This window comes from Emydura macquarii, unplaced genomic scaffold, assembly GCF_026122565.2.
Source record: "Emydura macquarii macquarii isolate MOO-44397 ecotype Brisbane River unplaced genomic scaffold, CSIRO-AGI_Emac_v2 contig_3348, whole genome shotgun sequence".
NCBI classification, from domain to species: Eukaryota; Metazoa; Chordata; order Testudines; family Chelidae; genus Emydura; species Emydura macquarii.
The window spans coordinates 1,804,657-1,827,348 of record NW_027133485.1 but is presented as its reverse complement, the minus strand read 5'-3'; the positions used below and the strand labels follow the sequence as shown (position 1 = coordinate 1,827,348).

The 22,692-nt window shown below is 49.1% G+C and overlaps 1 protein-coding gene across 2 annotated transcripts in view; it reads right to left on the bottom strand.

The window, feature by feature from the left end:
- Window positions 1–22,692, bottom strand: part of GRIK3 (glutamate ionotropic receptor kainate type subunit 3) — a 201,227-nt gene that overhangs the window by 52,758 nt on the left and 125,777 nt on the right. For both annotated transcript variants that reach the window (XM_067533963.1, XM_067533964.1), the window contains exons 6-9: window positions 22,376–22,549; window positions 16,634–16,777; window positions 10,884–10,991; window positions 5,388–5,501 (exon numbers count right to left, since the gene is read on the bottom strand). In XM_067533963.1, the coding sequence (XP_067390064.1) occupies window positions 5,388–5,501; window positions 10,884–10,991; window positions 16,634–16,777; window positions 22,376–22,549 (540 nt within the window). The remainder of the gene's footprint in view (window positions 1–5,387; window positions 5,502–10,883; window positions 10,992–16,633; window positions 16,778–22,375; window positions 22,550–22,692) is intronic.

The following is a 22,692-nucleotide window of genomic DNA, read 5'->3' as shown; positions in this document are numbered from 1 at the left end:
CCCAGGCCATTCGCCACTGGCAGCGTGGACGGCAGTTTGTCCTGCTCTGGGTGGTGATGGGGAGTGGATGAGAGAGAGCACCTGGGCCCGGATTTGCTGGATGAGAAAGCCAGGCTGGCAACATCGTGCTATGGCATCAACATGGTGTACGCACAACCTCTCTCTCCAGTCTCCTCCTCAGCCCCCTCCCTGGAATCAGTGCTTTGTTTGTGAACCAGCCGAGTCAACGGAGCTAGAAATGAATACACCAGCTCCAAAGCTGCCGTAAAACACTGTTCATCTTGGGAAGCGCTATAGGGATAACATACATATTTAACAGCCAAAGCGCTGCCACTCTCTCCGTAATGTATCTCCAGGTCTCAAGCATTTCCTAGGGGGTAATTCTGATCTCTGTGAACCACTTATTCACAGACTATTTCACAATTTATTACTGAAAGTGGCCAGACAGCCAATTCACAAGCTCTTTCGGCTTGCTAATCGATTTCTCAGTGAAGGTGCCCTCAATTTCATAACTTCACAGTTCTCGTATTGCTCAGGGAGAGTGGCACTGGTTGAGGGGCTAATATTTCTCTTCCAACAAGATCCTGCAATATGAGCAAAGGCAGGTGGGGGAGGCCTGGGGGTAGAACCACCTTTCCTGCTTTTCCTTTCAAAGATTCCTCCTCTGGTTTTTCTATTGTCATTTACACCAATGGAAGAGGCACAAAGGGCAGCAGCAAATGCTGATAAAGTTTAGGGGGGTATTTTACTTCGGAGGCTCCAGTGTACGGAAATGCGCTTATTGCACGACTCACGGCACCGGTCCAGTTGTCCTCCTCACTCAGTGGGGAATGAGGCTGCAGGTTGATTCTGGCTTTTAGTTAGGCAGACCCGAGCAATTAGAGGGTGGTGGTCTGGTCTATCAACGCTCTCTAATTTGAATGTGAGCATGAAGCCCATGGACTTTAGTGGCAGTAGTATTGCTAGAGCAGAGCGTTAAAGCCCTGGCTAGAAACAGGCAGGTGCTGGACAAGTCTCCCTGCAGCTCCCTAGCGCTGCTGATGCACCTCACTCCTGACTGGTACCACTCCCAGTATATAAATATTCCACATCCAGACCCGCCCCCCCCCCCAGCTGTACCAATACAGCTCGTTTCTGATCCGAAGCATTCCCTCTGCCAGCATTCTTGGCCCTGTAGGTCTCGCTGCTGTTCCTGCCCTCAACCCCCCATGGCTGGCCTGGTGCATCTCAAGTCCTAGCTTAATTAAACAGGCTTGTTATTGCGTAGCAAGGTCACAGCACAAGCTCATCATTTGCAAGGTCAGAACGGAACAAACATGGTTTTAGCCACGACCGGCCTGAGTTTTCACCACCCTGGGAAGGAGAGGCCTGGCGCCCCGTTTGAGAGCCCAAGCAGAGCAAAAGTGAAACGTGAAGAAGCACAAATGACCTCTTGTGCCTGGGTCAGAATGACGTTCTAGGGACTGGACTAGCAAGCAGGGGGCTGCAGGCTTGGCGTGAGGTGCATTGGTAAAGCTGTGGGTGAGCTCAGAACTGGAATGGAGAAGATGAGGACTGAGGTGCATGAACAAAGAGATGGGCAGAGGATAAATGTCACACGACCCCTATCATTGCACTTTCCTTTGCTTTTATGAATACCCAGTTCACAGGTACACATTCTTTTAGGAACCCCAGACAATACATCATAGAAGACAATCCTCTCTAAACCTTGGAGGATGGCCTACATGACCCAGCAGTTCCTTTCCATCTCTAACATCCATGATCCTTTGACAGAAGAGGCTCCTTGAAGGCACTGCATGGAAATTAGCCAGAAAAATTACAGTCATAAACAGAATTTCAAAGCTGATCCTATGCAACCTGTCCAAGGTTCATTATAGTTTCTTTGCTCTAGGTACAGCGTTATTTGCTGTTGCTTCCCACTGGCACGACATGACCTAACACTGTGTAACAGAGCCAAATATAAACCAATGCTACTCGTCATAATTCATTAGATGTTAAATAAAAATTCATTCTGATCTGATGCCTGCTATCAAACCTAATAGTGAATGCGAGAACTAAATACAGGGTGACAGCTGGAGGCAGAGGAGATTGGTTAAGTATCCATGGTTTGCTGGAGAACTCAATTACTTTTGGCTAGCTCATCACACACGTAGTTATGAGGGGCAAGAAGCACAATTGCTGCAGTTATGACTCGCATGCATAAATGAATTCCAGGATGGTGAGAAGTGACAGATGAGTGGCCCTGGAGCATGAAGTCCTCTGTTCACCCGCACAGCAGGTATGACGCAGGCAGTGGCAGGACAGGGAGTCTGCGCTGCCCACCCCGCCTCCTGCCACGGAGCTTCAGCTCTGACCCGGAAGAGCCTCATCTAGAAGCAAGAGGAGGGCTCAGTCTCTAAGGCCCATTAAGTCACTGGTCTCTCTGCCGAGATTGCCAGCAAGGTGGCTAGTTTGGGGCTCTTGTGTCCGCGGGGTTATGGAGGCATCTGTCCCATAGGAAATACGCTGATACTGGCAAGTCACATCATATAGGGCCACTGAGCATCCACCTGATGCTAATGGACATGTGGGACAGAATGTGCCCCTCCTTCCACCAGTGGCAGGCAGAGGAAGAGGCTCTCTCGCTCCTTCCCAACCCCCTGAGCCACCCAGACCCCAGAAGGGGGGATACTGAGGCATGTGTTTGCTCTTATTTTTTTGCTGTACTGAGAGTATTTACATTTGAAGCAGACACCCACTCCTCCCCACTGCCTCTCCTGCTACTTAATGCATTTTCACAGTCCGTGGCGATGCTAGTTAGGAGCCTTTCTTGTGCCCAGTGCGTGCAGTCCCTCACTGGGCCTTCGACATGCACTGGGAGAGAGGACATACTAAGATTCAGTCCAAGACTGGATGTGGAGGTTTAGAAATGTGCAGCAGGAACAAGAAGCAGGCTAGTGGAAGTGTGCTGGCTTCTAGCTGGCATGTGCCAGCAACACACAGAATCCCTTAATTGCGTGGCACGTGTGGACAGCAGAGTGGGAACAGCAGGAGATGCTGCAGGTCAGCACATTACAAATGCACTGGCAGAGCCGTAAGCAGGGGTTTGCACAGCACCTGCTTGCGCCTTCTCTGAGCCTTGCCAGCATGCTCGCAGTCTCTCTGGACACCAAATTCCCTCTCAGTGTTTATTCCTTTTCCTTTCTGCTCCATTGTTTAGATACGCTGGTATTGAAATGCCTAGTCACTCAGCACAGTGTAAATCATTCCTAGAAAGTAACAGCTAGCTCCGGGGAGTGCTCCGGCCAGTCATTACAGCAAGGAAGAACCATAAAACCAGCCCTGCCTGCCAGACAATGAAAGCAGATATCTCCACCAGGTCTTTCATGTACCTGATTGTCTGAGAAAATATTCAGGGATCCAGCTTCTCTGTTGGTTTAAATCAGTGCAGCTGCATTGAAGTCTATGGTGCCATTTTATACCGTATAGATTGACTCGATACCTTTTATTTATAATCACCAATGCAAAAAAGGATTTAAAAAAAACCAAACTGTGAATTCTAACAATGGAAACAGTGGAGGAGGTTCCCCTTTATAGTGCGCTCTGACACCTGAGAGTCATTGCTCAGCGTCTCAGCCAGTCATGGCTTCTCTTCCGGTGGCTTAAGTGCCCAGAGATTGGCAGTCCTGGCTTGCAGGGAGGAACACAGCTGTTATGAAGTGCACTGAATGATCACCCAGCACATTCCTAGGAGGGGCAAGGGCTTCTGGGAATGCAGGCACAATCTGAGCCTTCACAACGGGCGCCGTGGTGCAGAGCAGGATTGTGGGCAGCCAGCTCCCACTGAAGGTTTGAGACTCTGCCTGCGGGTAAGATCTCATCCAAGAGCAAAATGGGACAGCAAAGCCATTCTGTTCTCTCTTCGGGGGCCTGGGGCAGAGAGGGGACGTTCCCGCAGTGCCCCTTTAGGATCCCAGTGGTACCTTCCTCCAACTCCTTCTCAGACATGGCTTCAGCTCACCTTCCTTTTCCACAGCCTCTCTCCTCTAGTGGCTCCCGCTGTTAGGTTAAAGGAGGAGGATGCAGGTGGCCTCGCCACACCCCCATCCCCTTGTCCCCAGCCACTGGTGGGACCTCAAAGCCAGGACCTTTCTGCACACTGTTCTTCGGTCTCCACAAGATGCGACAGCTGGCAGAGCTCTGGTCGATTCACTCCAGACACCCGCAGCACTCCCATCCCGTCCCCTCACCCAGCCCCGGGGTTCGGATAGTAAGAATGGAGATGGAGCTACCGAAGGGACCCAGTCTGGCGTGGCACCAGGGGCTCAGGAAAGCAAGATGGGTCAGGTGACTGGCACAGGCAAGGGGGCTGGAGCAATGTGGCTAGTGGGGGCGCTGAGAGCCGTTGAACCACACTGGAAACCCTGGCTATGGTGGAAAGCACTGCAAGCCAGGGCGTGCAGCTGCTCCCCCCACATCCTTCGATCCAGCACCTATGCCTCGGCAAGCAGCACTCACCACTGAGCACACTCGATACAGATCTCTTCCCTCCAACTCTCTCCACCTTCCATCAATTGCTGCTAATGAAATGTTTAGGACTGTCCTACACACCTCGGCTGGGGATTAACGGCTGTAAACCTGCCCTGCCCTGAGGCACTGGCAGCCTGTGGGTCTGAGAGAGTGTGGAGCAGATAGTGATAAGGATGCTAGAAGCAGCACCTCCCCTCCCTCTAGTCCAGCCTCCCCTCTATGCCGGGAAGGGCCCTAAGCCCCCGTGCAGACAGACTCCCCCACCACGTCCCCGCCACCCATCATTTCACATCCTTTCCTCAGGGCTTGATTTCCAAAAACACCAACTCAAACCCAGAACAGATCCGCGCACACTACTGGCTAACAAGCACCCACAGTCTTTCCAGCTCCAGCCAGCTGGGCGGAGAGAGAGCACACCTTCCCCCCACCGAGGGAGCCTCCTCTGCACCAGCTTCCGCTTTCCTTTTATAACCCCACCCAGATCAGCCATGTGATAGCAGGAGCCTGGGGGCCATCAGAGCTTCTCACAGGGGCAGCAGGGGGTGGGCAAAGTTTTGCTAGCTAATGGAGGTTAATTGGTCACCATTAATGAGCTAATATTTGCCAACAACGTGCATATGACAGTATTTGGGACACTGAAAACTAGTATCTCTTATCTCTGATTATCTTAAGTGAAGGGAAGAGCTGTGGTGTCTTACTGGTGACCAGTGCAGGTTTCTGAGCTTGCTAATAGCATAAGAGCTAGGAGAGCGCCCCTACATGAAAGGCAAAAGGCAAGGGGGCAGGAAAATCTACTGCAGTACTGCAAAGCGTCAGAGAAGTCATACATGTCCAGCCGTTTCTATATGGATGAGAAATACAAGCCTGCAGCCTCCTACCAGCACAGTGGTGACAATGAGAGATCTGTTGGTTAGTGAGTCTGTGACGTTGGGCCCTCGTCCCTTGGAAATTTCAGTGATGTTCAACCCATCAGAAGGGCTCCACACTCCAATCTGAAATGAAGCAAAGAAAAATGAATAGACACTTGATATCTGTTTTTCAGTCTCTTCCAGCATCCCACTGGCCTGGCTAAATGGTTGCTATTTCTGTCTTCTGCTGCACATGTAAGCAAAGCTGACTATACCATGTCGGCTGACCCAAACAGAAGAGAAAGTTCCCTTAATCCTCCAGGTGCAGAGCACTCCAACAGTCACCTGTGCAGAGCACACATTACAAATATCTAATACCTTTCCTTTTTTGTTGCCCTCTAAATGGTGGCACTGATGCCCCTGGGTAAACACGGAGATCCATGATGTCTAGAATCCAGCAACTCATTGAACAATAGACAATAGCACCATGGAGTACATACAGGAGCTGAGAATGCACTGACCAGTGAACTCCGGCCAGACTTCACAGTGATGCGATTCCCCCGATGCAAATATCTTAAGCTTTGCTGAAGAGCAGGTTTGGCACCAGAAGCCCCAGACACCAACACTTCCAAACTTGTGAAGGGTTCAAAATTTAGGTCATAATTCTGCAGTTTGGGCCCATCTCCAGTAGTACCCAAAAAGAGGTCCTGGGATCATTTGGGGGTTGCTGGATGTTTTTGTTTTTTAACCAGAAATGGAGAAACATAAAAACGTTGGGTTTTGATTTCAAAAATCAAAAACGTGTTTTCACTGAAAAACCAGCAAGTTTCAAAAGAAGTGCGGCATTTCCAGGAAAATGTGTGTTTCTTAAAAAAACCCAGCCAAACGTGATCGGAGCTTGCAACAGCCCCTGCCCAGGTTGCATCTATTTAGTGGGCTGCATTCTCCGAGGCTTTCAGTCTGGCACCTTCTCTGCAGCATTAGACTCAGAAAATACCTAGGATACACTATTAATGGTCTTGCAAGTCACATTTATTCCATGTACCTCTATCTGCTATCATGTGAAAAATGTGTCTGGTGAAGTCAGGCATTACCATACATACTAATAGGGAAACTATAAACTTATGAATTCTCCCGACTGGTTTGCATTTCGGGATTGCTACTATATATTGTTCGTCAATTCCTCCATGAATGGAGCACTCATTTACACCAATGGAGAAGATACTATCCCTGGATCTAGCACACAACATGCAATTTAGAGCCGCGCCGTGAATGTGAGAGGAGGAATTTACTCAAGTAATTTCATTAAGACTTCTCCATCCAAATCATTTTGTCCTAGATGAGAGTGTTTGACTTAGCAAGGAGGTCACAATGTCCTTGCAGGGAAAAGTGCAGAGAGGCACTGGTATTACAGAGATATTACAGAGATATGAACGCTTTGTAACACTTTGTAATGCTTTGTTTGTGGGCAGATTCCCCATTATGCCAGTTCCACCCAGGGCAACGGCATTGGAGTCCCTGGAGTTACAATCAGAGAGCATGAAATGAGTGTCATGGAGTGGAGATCAAGTCCACCTGCCTTTAATTTAGCTTCAGTTTGCACCAACTTGAAAACTAGTGACACTGGGAATGAATAGGAGGTGAACACAAAACAGCCGGCCAGGAACTCGCAGCTCTCCACTTCTAATGGGTGAAGATTACTTCACAACTGCCCATCAGGGGGTTTGTGCCCTTCCTCTGAAGCAGCTGGCGCTGGCCCCTGTCAGAGAGGACACTGGAGTATATGGACCATGTGTCTGATTCCACTCCAAGAATTCCTATGTTCCTCTCTATAAACAAGTCTCACAAATAGGACCCAAGTGTTAACCTGAATCAGTTCTCTTCTGTTGAGAAATAGAAGGCCAGACCTTTGGCTGGGGTAAACCATTATGGTCCCATTAAAACCACTGGAGCTAGAAGGATTTACACCAGCTGAGGAACTGGTCCAATTCCCTTTTAAATGAATGCAAATGCACATGGCTGGCTGGCCTGCCCTCTCGCTGCAGGAATAGATGCTGCCTGGGATGTTACAGCTGAGCGCCCCGTATGTCCAGTCACCACCAATGTTTTACTCTTGTTAAAAGCTTTTTAACAGTACGGGTGCAAATGCGAAAAAATACGGCAAAGAGACTTGTGTGAGGGACACAATTTAATGAAGTGCTCTGTTTAACATCTGGACACGTTTTCCTCCGCCACCATCATGCATGTTCACAATACTATTACATATATGCCAGTGGGGTGTCGCGGCCCAGTTGAAATCTGGGCCCCGTTGTGCTATGCATTTTGGGAACACACAATGACAGGCAGCACCCTCCTTGAAGAGCTCATCAGTCCAAATAAACAAAACAGACAAAGGTGGGAGGGGAAACCAAGGCAGTGAATTGTCCATCAACACAGAGGATCTTAACAGCACAATTGGAACTAGATCCAAGCCTCCTGGCTCCCAGTCCAGTGCCCGATCCATTATACCACACTACCTCCCAATTTTGGAGTCTATTGATCTTCTTTAGTGTCTTTCATACTGTGAGCTCACACCCCTTTACCCACACTAATGATTGCCATGTGAGATAGCATTATAAGCATTTTACCACGGGGCAAGCTGAAGTTCTGAGGGGTGAAAGGCTTTGTGGTGGCCATGCAGCGTGTCAGCAGAAGATTTTGACTCCTAGGGCTAGCTGGCATGAAGGAGTGCAGCTCCAGTGAAGCTGTGCACAGTTAAAGATGATCTGTAACTGCTGCTCCAAACTCTCTCCCACACTTAGGGAATGCAGAGTTAAAATCTTGCAGCTGGTTGTCGGATGCTGCCCCTTTGAGGCTGGTTCTGCCCCCAGATAGACAGAGACACAAGCAAATAAGAACAGAACAATATACAGGTCTCTCTCTATTGACGAGGCCACATTCGCAATGGGAACTGGAAATCAGTGAGCCCACAGACCAATCCCAATGAGGGAGTCAGGGACTTCCGATTATTTATTTATTTATGGGTTTTTTCCCCTAGGTTGGTTTTCTTTTCTTTTCTTTAATTCAATCTCCCCAGCAGCCTCTGCACAGAAAGGGTTGCTGAAACAATGAATACTGTTTGGCAAGAATAGTATAAATTCTAAAAGCATTTCCGTGAACTTTTGTGAGAATCCCTAAATATTTCACAAAAGCCAGGCACTCCCCCATCCCTTCTTCCAGTCGCACAACAGTTAAAATATCAGGCGATCATTACTGTGTATAGGGAAGAGAAGCAATAATATAAAGAGCCTTTGGCAATACTATCTCCTTAGCCAAGAATCCCTTGCTAAGTTTCCCTTAAGAAAAATGAAATACATGGAACTCAAGTCTGAATTAATCAATTTAAAAATTAAAATATAGAAAAAAATGCAAATACCCCATTAAGAGAACTGTGCAAGTCAGATAATCAAACTACATGTAATTATGTTTGGGTAATACTGCTTTAATCCTCAGAACATCCAGGAGGTAGCAAGATCAGAAGCACAATCCTAAAGCTCAACAAATCTAAGCTATTATACATAATGGAAAGTACATATTGGGATTCACTCAGTTTGGCATTTCATTATTTCAGATTAGCTATTAACAGAAACTTCGTATCCACAGAGATTTGACATTGATACTTTAAAACCTTTCTAGAGTTGACAAAAAGCTTTTTAAAAAAGCAGAGCGCTACAAAATCTCTTGAATAGATGGAGATTACACAAAAGAGCTGAACATCCTTGAGGAATATGCATCAGGGTTTGGCAATTTCCTGTGAGCTTTATGTGACACATGGTAGTAATAAATGCCACCAGGGTCAGCAATTCTCTCATGCAGCTGAGGAGTACTGCGATGAGTGATAGATATTTTGGCAGTACTTGAAGGTTCACGTTCACATGATATCCAGAACATCTGCCATTTTTGCCTATTACTCTACCAGCCAGCGCTTTGTAGTTGGTATTCCTGTAGTGTTCCAAAAAGTAACAGATTTCTAGTTCGTTACAAGAATTCTAAGTCCTAAAAATGCTCTCCTTGTTTTGCCTCTGCCCCATCTGCTTGTGACTAGTTGATCAAAATGGCTCACAATGAAACTTGAATTTAAGCAAATCTCATCAAGGTAGGGCTCTGTTTAAGTCTTGAAACTCAGCTTGGGTCCATCATAAGGTTTGCTGATGTCTACAGATCTTTCAGATCAGTTTGGATGCAGTTAAGAATAAGCCTGACATGGCACCTGCAACATAGTTCTTGGGGAGATTTCAAAAGCACAAAGGACAGTTGGGTGTCCAACTTCCACTACAAGTCAGTGTGTCACCCACTTAACCCGGTGAGTCAGGATCATGGGGCATGGCAGAGCGTGGGAGAGGAAGTGTGCAGGCTCTCAAAGCAACGAGTGCGGCAGGTTAGGGGCGAGCACTGGCTGAACTCGCGGGTAAGTAGCAAGGATGCAGATAAGGAATAGGAGAAGTGCTACAGAACTCTCGTTGTTTATGCTGTATACAGACTAACACCCTCCTTAAGTGCAGCACATGTGAACTGCTGACTGTTGGTAACGCTGGCCGCTGTGCAGATCTGCATTCACTGCAGGCAGCTTGCTGCTCCGTTCTGTCTGCTAAACGAATGGATCTCCCCCTGAAAATGAGGTTCTAGGAGTTGGAATGCTTTGAATACTCTGGGTTTTTTTAAGTGGTTCGTGGAACAGGAATGAAATCCCCATGCACCCTGAGAATCCGACCTGTACTTCTGTGGCATTGTATCCCTGTGTCCAGCAGGGATCTGTGCTAATTAGGAGGATTCTGCCCAGCAGTGTTTGTGCCGCTACTTTGTCTCCCTAGCAGCAGACTGCTGCATGTACTCCACTTCCAAATGGGAAATTTCCAGTCAGGCCCGGAAATTAACCTGCCTCATTCTTTTCAGACTGTCCCTCGGTTAACAAAAAAACAACCCACCAACCAACAAAAAACACATATTAGCATCTCCTCCAAGAGGGCCAATCAGGGCTGTAACAAACTCGTGATATTTCCAGGCCTCAGGCAAATTTCATTGCAGGAGATCACACCGAGAGAGTGGCTTTAAGGAGCTGCTGTCGCCTTGGGGAAAACTCTGTGGAACACTTTATAAACAAGCTCTGTGGCATGTAGGCAGCACTTGGGTTGGGCTTTTTTCCAGCCCATCATTGGCAGGAGTAAAAAAACCAAGCTTCTGGCTGCTCAGGAAGTTGCTTCTGCTTCTGCAGCTCCACCACTCCCCATTTGCGCTGCCAAGCGACCATGCGGGCTGAGAGCTGCGGCGTCAGGCGTGCCGACAATGGTGGGTGTGTAGGCCAGGGAAGGGGAGTGTTGAACAGGGGCAGAACAATTCTAAAAGCAGCACATATCCCTCCGGCCCAACAGACAGGCAGATACAGCAGCTCTGAGGCGGAGCCACCGGTTTCTAGGTGGCCCGAGTGGAACTTGTGAAGGTGTCATAAATTCTTTAGCTAGCAGGAAAGGAAGGACAAACTTGACTGACCTTTTCAAGACCATCTTCTTTGAGGCTGATGACGTCCAAGTCAAAATCTGTCCTTAACCCACTGGTTTTGTTGAAGACAATGCGCCCGGTTAATCCTTCCCACTGGGCCTGTGGAGGGGAGAAAAGGCAGCACGGCAGTTACTGAGCATCATAAATCATCGTTTGCTACTACTGTACAGCGCTTCATTTTAATTACCCCTTACACTGATACTCTCTTCCCAAGCAGCATGATTAATTAATAATCGCCTCCATCATTGCTCATGTAGCAGCATGGCTGGCGCTTTCGATACATTCTATTATAGTCCTCGCCTTGATTTACATTTCCACCTTTTGTGTACATCATCGATCTCCGGATGCGTCCCTGGCACACTGGTTCAGTGTAAAACGGGCTGTGTTTGGACTCGTGTCTCGGTAGCACTGACAAGGCGTGTGTGTGTGTCTGTGTGTGTGTGTGTGTGGTGGGGGCCAAGGGGGCCAAGGGCATCTTTCAACACCAGACAACGCCACTGAGATACATAAACAAATACCCTCACCTGCCTCCACAGAGGTGCAGGGGTAGTGCTGACTCCTTACTCACCCTTTGCAAGTTGCTTTGGAGTGGGAAAGTGCGACGTATTTGTGCCTGTTTTCCGACGGGGAACGTGAGGCACAAAGAGGCTAACCCTGCTCTACACTGAACAGTTTGGGGCTGAATGCTCACATGGAGCCGGGCACCCCAGCCCCAGTGTCTGCGATGCACAAAACCCCTGGCCAACCCCTGCAGGCCTCTCAATGCGCTCGATGCTTCCGTTTGTGCGGTAAAAATTCCCGAAGTGCTTATCTCCCTTAAAGGGCCATTTGGCCTGGTGGTTTGCGCACTCACCCAGCATGGGGGAGACCCAGAATCCAGTCCCCTACTCCAACCATTCTTTTGTTACTTCCCCACAGTGCAACAACTTCCACAGGAGAGACTGTGGGACCCCCACCCCTCAGAATATCCCAGAGCTCTCACCTGAGAGGCAGCAGATCCCCATTCAAAACTGTTTTCCCCTTCAGCTGGGAGGGGCTGACACTTTAACTATGCCTCACTTATTAAAGCAGCAACCCCACACACCTGTGTAGACTCAGCTGCACTCAGACAAAAGTGCTTATGACAATCTCGCTTATTCCAATTTGGCAAACAGAAATAAGCGATCTTGGTACGAAGCTCCTGATACCAATACAGGACTTTTACCAGCATAGCTATGCAGTGCAACTTCGCACATCTAACTGACCCGGGTTACACCACAAAAGCATAAGTGACTAGTCCAGGATGAGGATTAGATCTCAGTTGCTCCTGGCTCCCAGTCGTGTGCTCAGACCATACATTTCTCTCTGAGACCTGCTGATGGTAGCACCAGCCAAATGAATGATTAAACAACACCCTTACAAAACCCAAGAACAGCGGCTTATTTCTTCTTTAAAAAACTAACTATCAATAACTTTTCAAATTCTTTGGACCTGCGAGGCCAGTCACTGAATGTCCAGGCCCCAGTGCCGATGGCCAGCCCTACTCAGCAGAGCACAGGCGCGCATGCTTATAGTTTTGGATTGGCCCCATGTGCAGGGAGCTTCTCTTGAAATGCAGCCCCCTTCCGCGGTGCAGGGTAGCATGGCCTGGTGGGGAAGGAAAATTTGCAAAAGGACATGGAGCTGGTCCCACTTGTATGGCAAGTGCAATGGTATTTTTACTGCCTTTCTGTCTCATAGTGACTCTCCTGGTGTTTTAATAAACAACGGCACAGAAATTAACTGCCAGGGGTTAAAAGGCAAGAGAGCGCCAAGGAACGGCTGCTGCTCTTGCAGGCTGAGTGGCGATTAAATGTCACGACAGCAGGCAGTGCTGGCCCTGGAATGACCAGCGTGGGGCAATACCTCCGCTGCTTCTTGTGACATTGCCCGAGTGCAGGACGCCCGGATGCCACCCTCCCATACGCAGTACATGAAGGACGCTTTCCCCGCTCTGAGCTTTCGGCTGGTATTTCCTTGTTCCCTTTCTGAACTGCCAGGCTGCTAGCTTGGTGTCTGTCTCTCCGCAGAGGAAAAGGCCTTTCTCTGGCTCATCCCACTTGCAAGTGCCGGTGCAGCATGCTCTTCTCTGAGTATCTCCCACGGGGGCACGAGCCAGAAGTATCCCAGGATGATGAAGGTGGCACACGCTCGGAGGATGACTGGCGTGTTGCCCAGCACAAACACCTTCCACTCTCCCACGGGTCAGGCCTGGTTAACTCCTGAAGGAAAGAGGGGCCCCCACCTGACAGGCTGACTGCCCCGTGTGTTGGGGGAAGGCTGCACGCAGTTTGCTAAGTTAAGCATGCAGGTGGTCTGACCGTGGGAACTGCAGCTGGGGAGCTCTGGGACCCAGGGAACACACACGGCGTCTGGAGCACTGAGCGGGAGACAAAGGCAGATGTGTACTGAGCGCTCCACCTCCTCGCTGGGGCTATGAGGCTCCCCACTGCCGGCAGTGGGAGCAGCTGGCAGAGCAGGGAGTTATACCTTGAGACATTGCATTCATGCAGTGGAACGGGAAACGGAGCACAGGCAGGGGCAGCTAGAGCCCAGGAGAGCTCCCCTCCTCTTCCTGGCAGCCATAGGCAGAGCTGCCCCTCTTCCCAGGGTGGTACAGTGAGAGCTCCCCCTCCTTCCTCGCTCCGCTTTACTCCTGAGCCCACAGACATGTCCCCGGGCCTCTGCTGAGACACTGCACATGCCTGTCACCCAGGAGGGCCTGTCTCCTCTTTGCTTTCTCATTTCCAAAATAAACTGGGACAAGGAAGGGTCAGCTCAGCTGCTTCCTCTGGCTCCCCTCTCCAGACAGCAGACGGGGCTCTCGTGTCCTCTGCTGGGTAGGTTGTTCTGAAGCTAGTCTGGTTTATTTCCAACCAGGTCCCCAATCTCTCGCTGGTGCTGGCCTCAGGAGGCCCTCACACTTCTGGAGCCTGCGAGTGCGGTGGCATGGAGAAGCGAGGCCAGGGGGATATCTGCCTCACCTCCCTCTGCCTTGCCCATTGGTCCCGTCTTCCTGCGCCCCGAGACTCCTGTGCACCCGCTGGTAGATGACAGCAGCCTGCTAGCCATCGAGGCGACCCTCCTGCCCTCCTCTGATAGTTCAGCAGGATGCTGAGCTGCCCAGACCCATCCCCGTGTCCTGTGCTGCTGCAGGGGGAGAAGTGGTGGCTGCTGACCTGTCCCAACAGCACCCTAGACATTCTCAGGGTGGCAGGACGGGATGCCCTTGGCACATGGTAACAAGCCAGGCGGTGCCCCTTGGGAATCACAGCTCTGAAAAATCCCACTGAAGACAAGGCCTCAGTGTGGGTTTGCTTGTGTTGCATGAACAAACATTGGCACAATTACCTACACGAGGAACGTGGGGCAAAAAAGCCCGGTCTCTGCAGCAGGGCATCCCTCTGCCTTTGCTGTTTTGTCTTTTCCGGAGCTCAGAGAGCACAGTTATTGAGTCTTTTGGCTGCAACGGAGGAAACTTATCCCTGCAACTAGCTGACAGAGTGCCAGGAAGGGGAACAACAGGCGGCCACTGGAGTGGAAGGCTCAGAGTAATTTGCAAAAGGAGGCAACAAAACAAATTATTAAACACTCTCTTCTGGCAGCCAGCAGGAGCAGCTCCTTGCAGAAGGGAACAAATGGAGAGAGAGGATGTGATTTTCAGAGCCTGTGATCTGGCAGTTCAATCTCCCTGTACAATGGGGATAATCTTTCTTTTCTCCCATCCTTTGTCTGTCTTGTCTGTTTAGATTGTAAACTCTTCGGGGCAGGGACTTTCTCCTGCTCTGTACAGGCCCTAGCACAAGGGGACCTTGATGGGTCTGTTGGTGCTACCACAATAAATAATGAGCTTTTAATGGACTTTTCTGCCACAGAAACAAAAGTGTTTAGTTTAACCTTTGCAAAGCCTTTACAAAGCCTGAGAATAAGACAGAGCCCTATTTCCGTGGCTCCAGTAATAGCACAAAACACTACGGCCTGATTATACCACTCCCACGTTGAGAGGTGCAGACAGACAGTAATGTAAAGGGCCCCTACTGTAAATGAGATGCCAGCTCTTAATCACAAGGAAATTCCTAAGAGTGTTTGCATCTAGCCACTGGCAGAGCCACATCCCAGGAACCCAACATGCCCTTTGCACGGCACGAGGGAACTGCGGCTCTTTCCTACCTCTTCTTTAGTTGTTTCGGGCTGGAATCATCTCCCGGGGAGGTGAGCTACGTTACCCTGGCGGGAGCAGAAACAGAGCAAGTAAGCAGAGGATGGGCATGGTAAGAAAGTAGCTCCCTGAAACATGCCCTGCACAGCTGCTGTCACAGGTGCTCTCCTGGCCACGTCTTGTTCCAGCCTCCCCACAGTGCTGTGATTTGGTAAGCTTGTTGCTCACGATCACCACTGTTCCACTGCTGTTTGCATGCTTAAGTTGGAGGCAAACAAACAGTTACGTGGGCTGAACCCAGGGAATGTATAATTATACAAAACAGAGGAAATGAAGTTCCCATTTCACTCCCCCTGACTCCCTCCATACTAAATCCACCGCTCTGCCAAAACCAGGCAATCAGCACATGGACAGAGATGCAAGACACTGCCAATTTTGCCACCAGACCTGTGTCAAGTGCTTTTTGTAGGCATCAGGCAAATGTTCCTGCAAAAGGCAAACCGCTATCACTCTGCTAGCAAACTGCCTTGTAACAAGAGCAGGCACAAGTCTCTGTCTCCAGCAGCTCTGGAGATCTTTGCTCCTTTCTGACGTCTTGCTAGGACCCCACGGAAACTCTTTTGAGGATGGAAGTGGGATGTAAATGGTGCCTAAGCCTCCTGCAAGCCCGTTGCACAGGGGTGAATTTCATCTGCCTGTAAACATTTAATACAACTTGGAACTCACAATGTTTGCACTATAGTTTTTTAGATCAACAAATGCACTTGCACAATGAAATATGGACAGGCCCCAATCCAGGCCCGGACTCTCACTCACAGACACACTTGGTTTTATACTCTGAACAGCACCAGTCAAAATATTCCAGTGCACCCAAGAGCGATTGCTGTGTGTTTGGTTAGGAGTTCAGCTTTCACACACTGTTCAGCTGCATCAGGGATTTGTTTTATACCAGGCCTCACCATGCACAGATCAAAGCAGCCCGCCTTTGGCCCTCCGATGGATGGGGCGCCAGCTTCAAATGGGGCCCACAACGTGTGTGAGTGAGACATTCAAACAGGTTCAGCCGTGGCTGGAGACAAGACAGGCAAAGGGTGGGAGGAGACGCGCAAGGTCACACAGCAAGTCAGTGGCTGAGCCAAGAATAGAAGTCGAGGATCTTAGTCCCACTGGATCAAGGTGATGGGTCAGCTTTATCCCTGCTCTTGCTCCACCAAAGTCAGTGGCATTTCACCAGGATTCAGTTTAGCCCAGCAGTCTTAAGACTCTGGTTATGGGCCTTCATCAGGTGAAAGCTGCGCAGTCTCTTCTCTCATCACATTTACTTTCAAGTGCATCTTATTTGGCCCTAAAGGATACATCTTCCTCCTGGCTACAAACAGTCTGACTCCCATATCCTTGCTGCCATCCAGCTCTGTGAGGGTTTTCTATAGTGCTCAGAACTGCGCTGTCTAAGCACTATGCAGCTCCTCATTCTGGTTTCTGCACAGTTACGCCCCACCCCCGTCTCGCCGGAGGAAGGTCTGCGTTAATGGGAAGCAGTGATCGCTGCAAATCGTGCTTTTACCTCTTTTATAAAATTCATGAAGCGGCCCCCGAACCTCCAGGCTTTGTGTCGATGGCACTGCAGGGAGTTAACGGTCATCTGTGGCGCTCGCTGGTAGCAGACAGAGACGATGTGAACGGCATCGTACAACAGGGCAGCATCTGTCTAAAATAAAGGGGAGCAGCATTTGGGTTGGTAACAGTTCCAAAGCAAACAGGCAATAATGCGACAGAGCAATTTGGCACCGCTTCCATTTGGAAAATCCCTGATCCGTCACATGAAAAGCTGCAGAAGCTTCTCCCCTAAATCATCCCCAGCTCCCTTCCCAAAGAACACTCCCTCTCTGACATCTCCCCGAGAACTGAAAGAGGCCACCGTTGTCTTCTCCTCTGCATCCTGACATCTTTCTTCCCCGGAGTCTGAAACACAAATGCACATGGCTCCCCTGAGGGCAAGGCTTTCTGCACTGAGGGGTTGCCTCCTGCCAGAGGCTCAGCCTGATGCTGCTGCTGCTGCTGATCGGTAATCAAGGGCCTCATCTCCTGCTCCCATTGACGTCAACTGTAAAACTCCTGTGGCCTGCACAGGAGCAGACTATAGCCTTATTCACTACATCGTCACAATGGGGCGCTCAACAGAGTTTCATAGAGTCACACGTTTTAAGGCCAGAAGTGACCATTATGACCATCTAATCTGACCACCTGCATGATGCAGACGAGGGGAACCTTACCCAGATATTCCTGGATGAAGCCCATAATGTCTGTTTGAGCTAAAGCATATCTTTTCAAAAGCCAGCACTGTAACCAAACAGAGAATCAGGTCTGCAGTTCATGTCCAGGGGTAGATTTGCAATAGTTACTCTTTTATCCAAGGAATAGCTGATCTCAAAAAAATGGCCACATTTCATGACACTTTTTGGGGGTCGGGGGATAGATTTTTTTGTTTCATTTGGAATTTAGTCCTGAATTAATTCTGGATTTGGACAAAAAGAGTTTCTGGATAACATTTCTTGTTTTTAAAATTTTCATTTAATTTTGCTTGGAAAACTCTTCCACATTTTTATGTTTTTGTTTCAAAATTGAGGAAGAAAACCCACCTTCTCACACTTTTTTCTTCCCTCCCCCCTTGTAAAAAAAAAAAGTAAAAATAAATGGTTGTGAGTGGAATTTTTCCCATAAATTAAAAACAAAGAAATAGATTAAAATTAAACATTTTGATGTGAAAAAAGTGCATTGAAACCCCTTTTTGAAAAAAAAGAAATGCTGAAAAAATTTCAGCCAGTCCTAATCCTAACAGGTTTGCCCATCAATACAGAAAATTTGTCTTCGCAAGCTGAAATTTCCAACTTCAACAGAACTTTGAATTACCTACAGTTATGGAACAGCAAATAGGTTTGTCTTTTGTGGGCAGAACTTGTATTTTCTGTTGTTCTTTTGGTTTTCTAAATGGATAGTTATGTACACGACAAAGAAATTCTTCTGAACAGCAGGTTTTTCCCCCAATACGCAGTCGTTTACACTCAAAGGCCATCATCATCTCTTTAAATCACAGACTATGAGAATAGCATCTATTTAGCTACATCTATTTTAGGTATCTCTAATGCACCTACCACTATACCGTCACCATGTCACACCCAGGAGATTGCTAGCATTTTCTAATGAAATGTTGGACAAATAGGGGATACAAAAAGATTTTTTTTAATGTAGCCCCTTTTCTCTGGGGATCTTAAAGCACTAACCCAGAAAAACAATGGAATCTCTAGTTTATAGATCGGGAAATCAGGAACAGAAAAGTGGGCAGTTTCTGTACAACATGACAGCGAGTGGGCAGGTGGTTTGGAATGGCGTTGAGACTCCCCATCCCACCTCCAGACACTGACAAAGTGGGATTCTTTTTTCATGTCTAAAAGAGGGATGGGGGGAAATCCCACTGGTGAAAACACATTACTAGCTGGTTTACAGTGGTGGATACCAAAGATCCAAGGATAAAAGCCACATATTAAAAAAAAAACCACCACAATCTAGCATCCTACAGATCTTTTTCTTCTTCTTTTCTTTTTCCCAGTGCAATGGGTCCTCCTGCAAATTGCACATGCCTGGAGAATGAATCCTATTACTCACGTTGCCCTGTGTGCTTTCAGAGATTGGGTTGCCCAGTGCTGAGAGCCTGACCCACCATTTTGCGGTTTGACATTGACCAAAGGGCACCAAAAAGGAGAGAATTCTAGTGCGCGTCTGGCGTATCTCTGCATGTAGCAAGTGCTAACAATGCAGGAGGTGGGGGGAAGGAGGGCGGTGATCCAGCCTCTTGCTGGCTGTGCTGCTTTTGGTGTCTTGGGAAGAAAAGTGTGATGTTAGAAGGATGCTGCTCCTAGCTGCAGAGAGAAACTTTCAGCTCTGCTGGACAGAGGCTTTTTAAAAATTGTATTCGAAAGCACACAGCCTGTTGGTTCAGTCCTTACCGGTGAGGAGAGAGGCTGGAAATCAAAGCCAGCGTGCAGGCATCTCTGCAGAGCAGCAGTTTTCATGATGGCCCATATATAACAGGCAGAGCAGAAGATTAACAAGGGGGAAAGTCATGCCAGTGCCTCTGGTTATTTCGAACTGTCTCGCTGCAGCGGTACAAGTGCTGCTGCTCTCCTCATTTCTGCCGGCAGCCAGGCCGCGGACTCCACCCCTGCCCAGATGTTTGGCTTCTGACGAGCAGGGAGAGAGATGCTCCGGTCCCAGGGATGGGGCAAAGGAAGCATACTCCTTGTGGTCCGAAATTAAACCCTGGCTGCTGGCACTATCTCAGCCTTCAGTGCCTGGTCCTAAGGCATCCTTCGCTCCAGTGTTGGGAAATCCTCCAAACCAGTCACCAGATGTCTGACCCAGCCTTGCCAGCCAGTTCTCTCTTTGACACCTTGAGCAAGGATGGACAGGGTGCTCCTGGGGGATATTTTGACACTGCCTCGTTCTCGTTGTCACCCCCTTTGAGGGCTCAATATTCAGAAATCGGAGTCTGGCTCTGTTTTTCTCACCCCTCTTTGACGCACATGCTGAGTAACACTTTCCCTAGCTACCCACGCGACGAGCCATACCTGGGCGCCCCTTGGGACCACTGGAGCACTTCCTCCTCTGCTTGCCCATCCCTACCGAGTGACACCATCCCGAAGTCCAAACTGAACAAGGCACCTTCTAGTCCCACTGGAGGCATGGCGCCCTGCTGAGTCGGAAGCCCAGAATGTGTCTGGCCAGGGGCATTGCTTGCTATGGGTCAAAGGCAGAAGGAGAACGGTGGAAGCCTCCACTCAGGAGAAGCCCTCAGTGACAGGTGGGAGGCATTTCAAGGGGGAAAGGACGCTAATATAGAGGTGAGAATTTGGGAACCTTTGACCTGGGGAGCCTGGTTGGCTGTGAAGGCACAGGACAGAACAAAACCAGGCAGCACGGAGGGGAGGGGAGGCACCAGTTCCCAGGGAAGATGGTTGAGCAGCTACTGCCCCTTTGAAGTAGTAACTCTTCGGCGCGGAGATGCTACTAACTCCCACAGCTGCAGCATGCAGGGCTGCAGGGAACCCCGCCTCTCAACACAAGAATGTAAACTCTGCTCCCGTTCTCCACATCACCCTCTACAAATGGCAGGCCTGATCCTTCCAGGTACTCAGCTCCCAGTGAAGTCTATGGGAGGTGCGGTACCGAGAACCTCCCAGGAGGTACTCAGCATCTTGCAAGGTTGTGCCCAGTGAAATATCTCACAGCTGTCCTGTATCCAGCCCAACCCTCTGGTGAGTTCAGTGCAAGAGCCTGTCGCACGGCCTGGCAGGCAAGTCACTGGTGACATGGCTCACAGTGAACGGCACTAGCACTGCTAACTCCCAGTGAGCTGGATGCTCATGGATGGTGAGCCTCCTGGGGCACCCACTTGCCTCAACCTGAAACCCAGGCTTGCGGAGAGCAACGAAGAGAGAATTCCCTCCACAGCCCGGGAGCGCCAGGGTTTGTAGCACATACATCATGTACCTTTCCAGCTCAGCGAGCACTGTCTAGCCTGTGCATTGGGCCGGCACAGACGAGTTTCAACAAGGAACACAGTATCTGTGATTCAAGAAGGCACTACAGCATGTGCACCTTGTTCCCAGCACATGCTGCATGGGGCACGACCCCCGTCTACACTGCGCCTAGTTATAGTCTGCATGGTTCAGCCAAGCAAAGTCCTGAACTGACAGCTTAAAATCAGATTTGCTTTGCGGTTTTGTGGGGGGGAGACATGACAGGTGGTTGCACTATTCAGACAAGTCCTATAAATGCATGGGAGCCGCAGCCCCTGGGCAAGCTGGCCTGTAATAACAGTGGTACAGTGCTGGACTGATTAGGTTAAACCAGGAGTTTCAAAGTTATCTGGCCACGAGGGCCATTTAAGACAAAACTGTTCACTTGGCGGGCCGTACTGTAAAAAAACAAACATTAAAGGGGCAGCACAACGGCGCAGCTTTCACTGACCCACTTTCCATACCCGCTTAACGCTCTGGCAGCTGGGAGCACCCAGGCTGGCGGTGCTCTGGGGGCGGGTTGGACCGGTGCTCGGCACTGGGGTGGGCTGGCGCTGGGGCGCCAAGTGGCCAGCAGTGCGCTGAGGGCTGGGAGCGCTTGGGCTGGGTTTGACATCCCTGGGTTAAACTATAGGAGCTTTGCAGCATTTAAGAGGTAATTATTAGGAAGTGGAACGAAGTGCAGGAGGAAGGATCCTGGGGCTGGTTGCCTTGGAACAAGTTGGCTGAGATGGGAACCAGTGAGGCTTGCACGTTTGTACAGCACCCTGGCTGGAGCCTCTGGGTGCTATTGACAGGCAAAGAATTACGATTCGCAGTAATAATAAATAACAATAACAACAGTTACAGCGGCTCAAAACGTTTCCAAATTTCAGAATTAAAATCAAAAAAGGGAAAATTTTGTTGACATCTTCACAACGTTTTCTCCCAGTTTTTTCACCAAATTATACGGATGGGAGAAAATTTTGCAATTTGAAAATATTGACACAAATGTTTGGTGGATTTTTTCTCCTTTTTTCCCTGACTGGCTCTTACACTAACAAATGATGCTCAGAGGCAATGGGCATTTGCATGTTCAGCATAGACGTCCAGGTAACTTATCAGAGCACCAGTTAAAAGGGGCAGCTGCAAAAACCTCAGGACACCAAAGATCCATTTCTCTTGTACTCAAATCCTTTCCAGTGGCAGCTTTGCATGGCTGGTGAATAACTACCTTCAGACCTAGTTCCTGCAGGCAGGGCCACATTTAACAAAGTACAAGCGCAGGGATGCTTTTTGATTTTTAAAGTGGTATGAAACAAAAAGGATTTTCCCCCAGGGGGTCACCTATCCATCTGCTTTTGCATTTTAACTAAATACTGCAGCAATAGTTACAGAACTACTGTATTTACGGAAGATCAGCATCTATCTTCACACATCAGACTTTTCCGGTTGATGGGCCAACGAGATGTCGATCCCCTACAATTGATACACGTGCTTATACACTAGGGTGAATATGGCCCGATACATCTATGACAGGGGCATCCAGCAATGATCCTTTGTTAAACTCCAAAGTAGAGAAATAATTAGCTGGAAATAAATGCCAATTATCCAGTCAAACCCTAGAGAAATCACTCCCCTGCCCATGCAGAACTGAGAGCAGATATTACAGGAGTGGTGTTTGTGTCAGGGCCCCTCTCTGCACAGCCAGGGACAACACAGCGAACGGGATTCTAGAGTGACCATCGTACCATCATCACCCCGTCAAGCAGGCCTGACTCTGCCTTGGGCGCAGCCTGCAGCCGCTCCATGGACCATTTCTCAGTGATGACAGACACGTGAGGGTTCTCCACGTTGAGGATCCGGAAGCCAGTCAGGTTCACTCCAGAATAGCGGTAGGGTTCCAGGTCTAATGCATAAAGATCCTAAAAAGAGAGAAATCAGTTTTAACAGTTTGTGGCTTTCTTTTATTTGTCTTATTTCCTCTGGTTATAGTGGTGTCTTTGAATTAAGCTGGAGCATTCAGGGCTCACAGAAAGTGGGACATAGGATGCTGCCATACTGAATG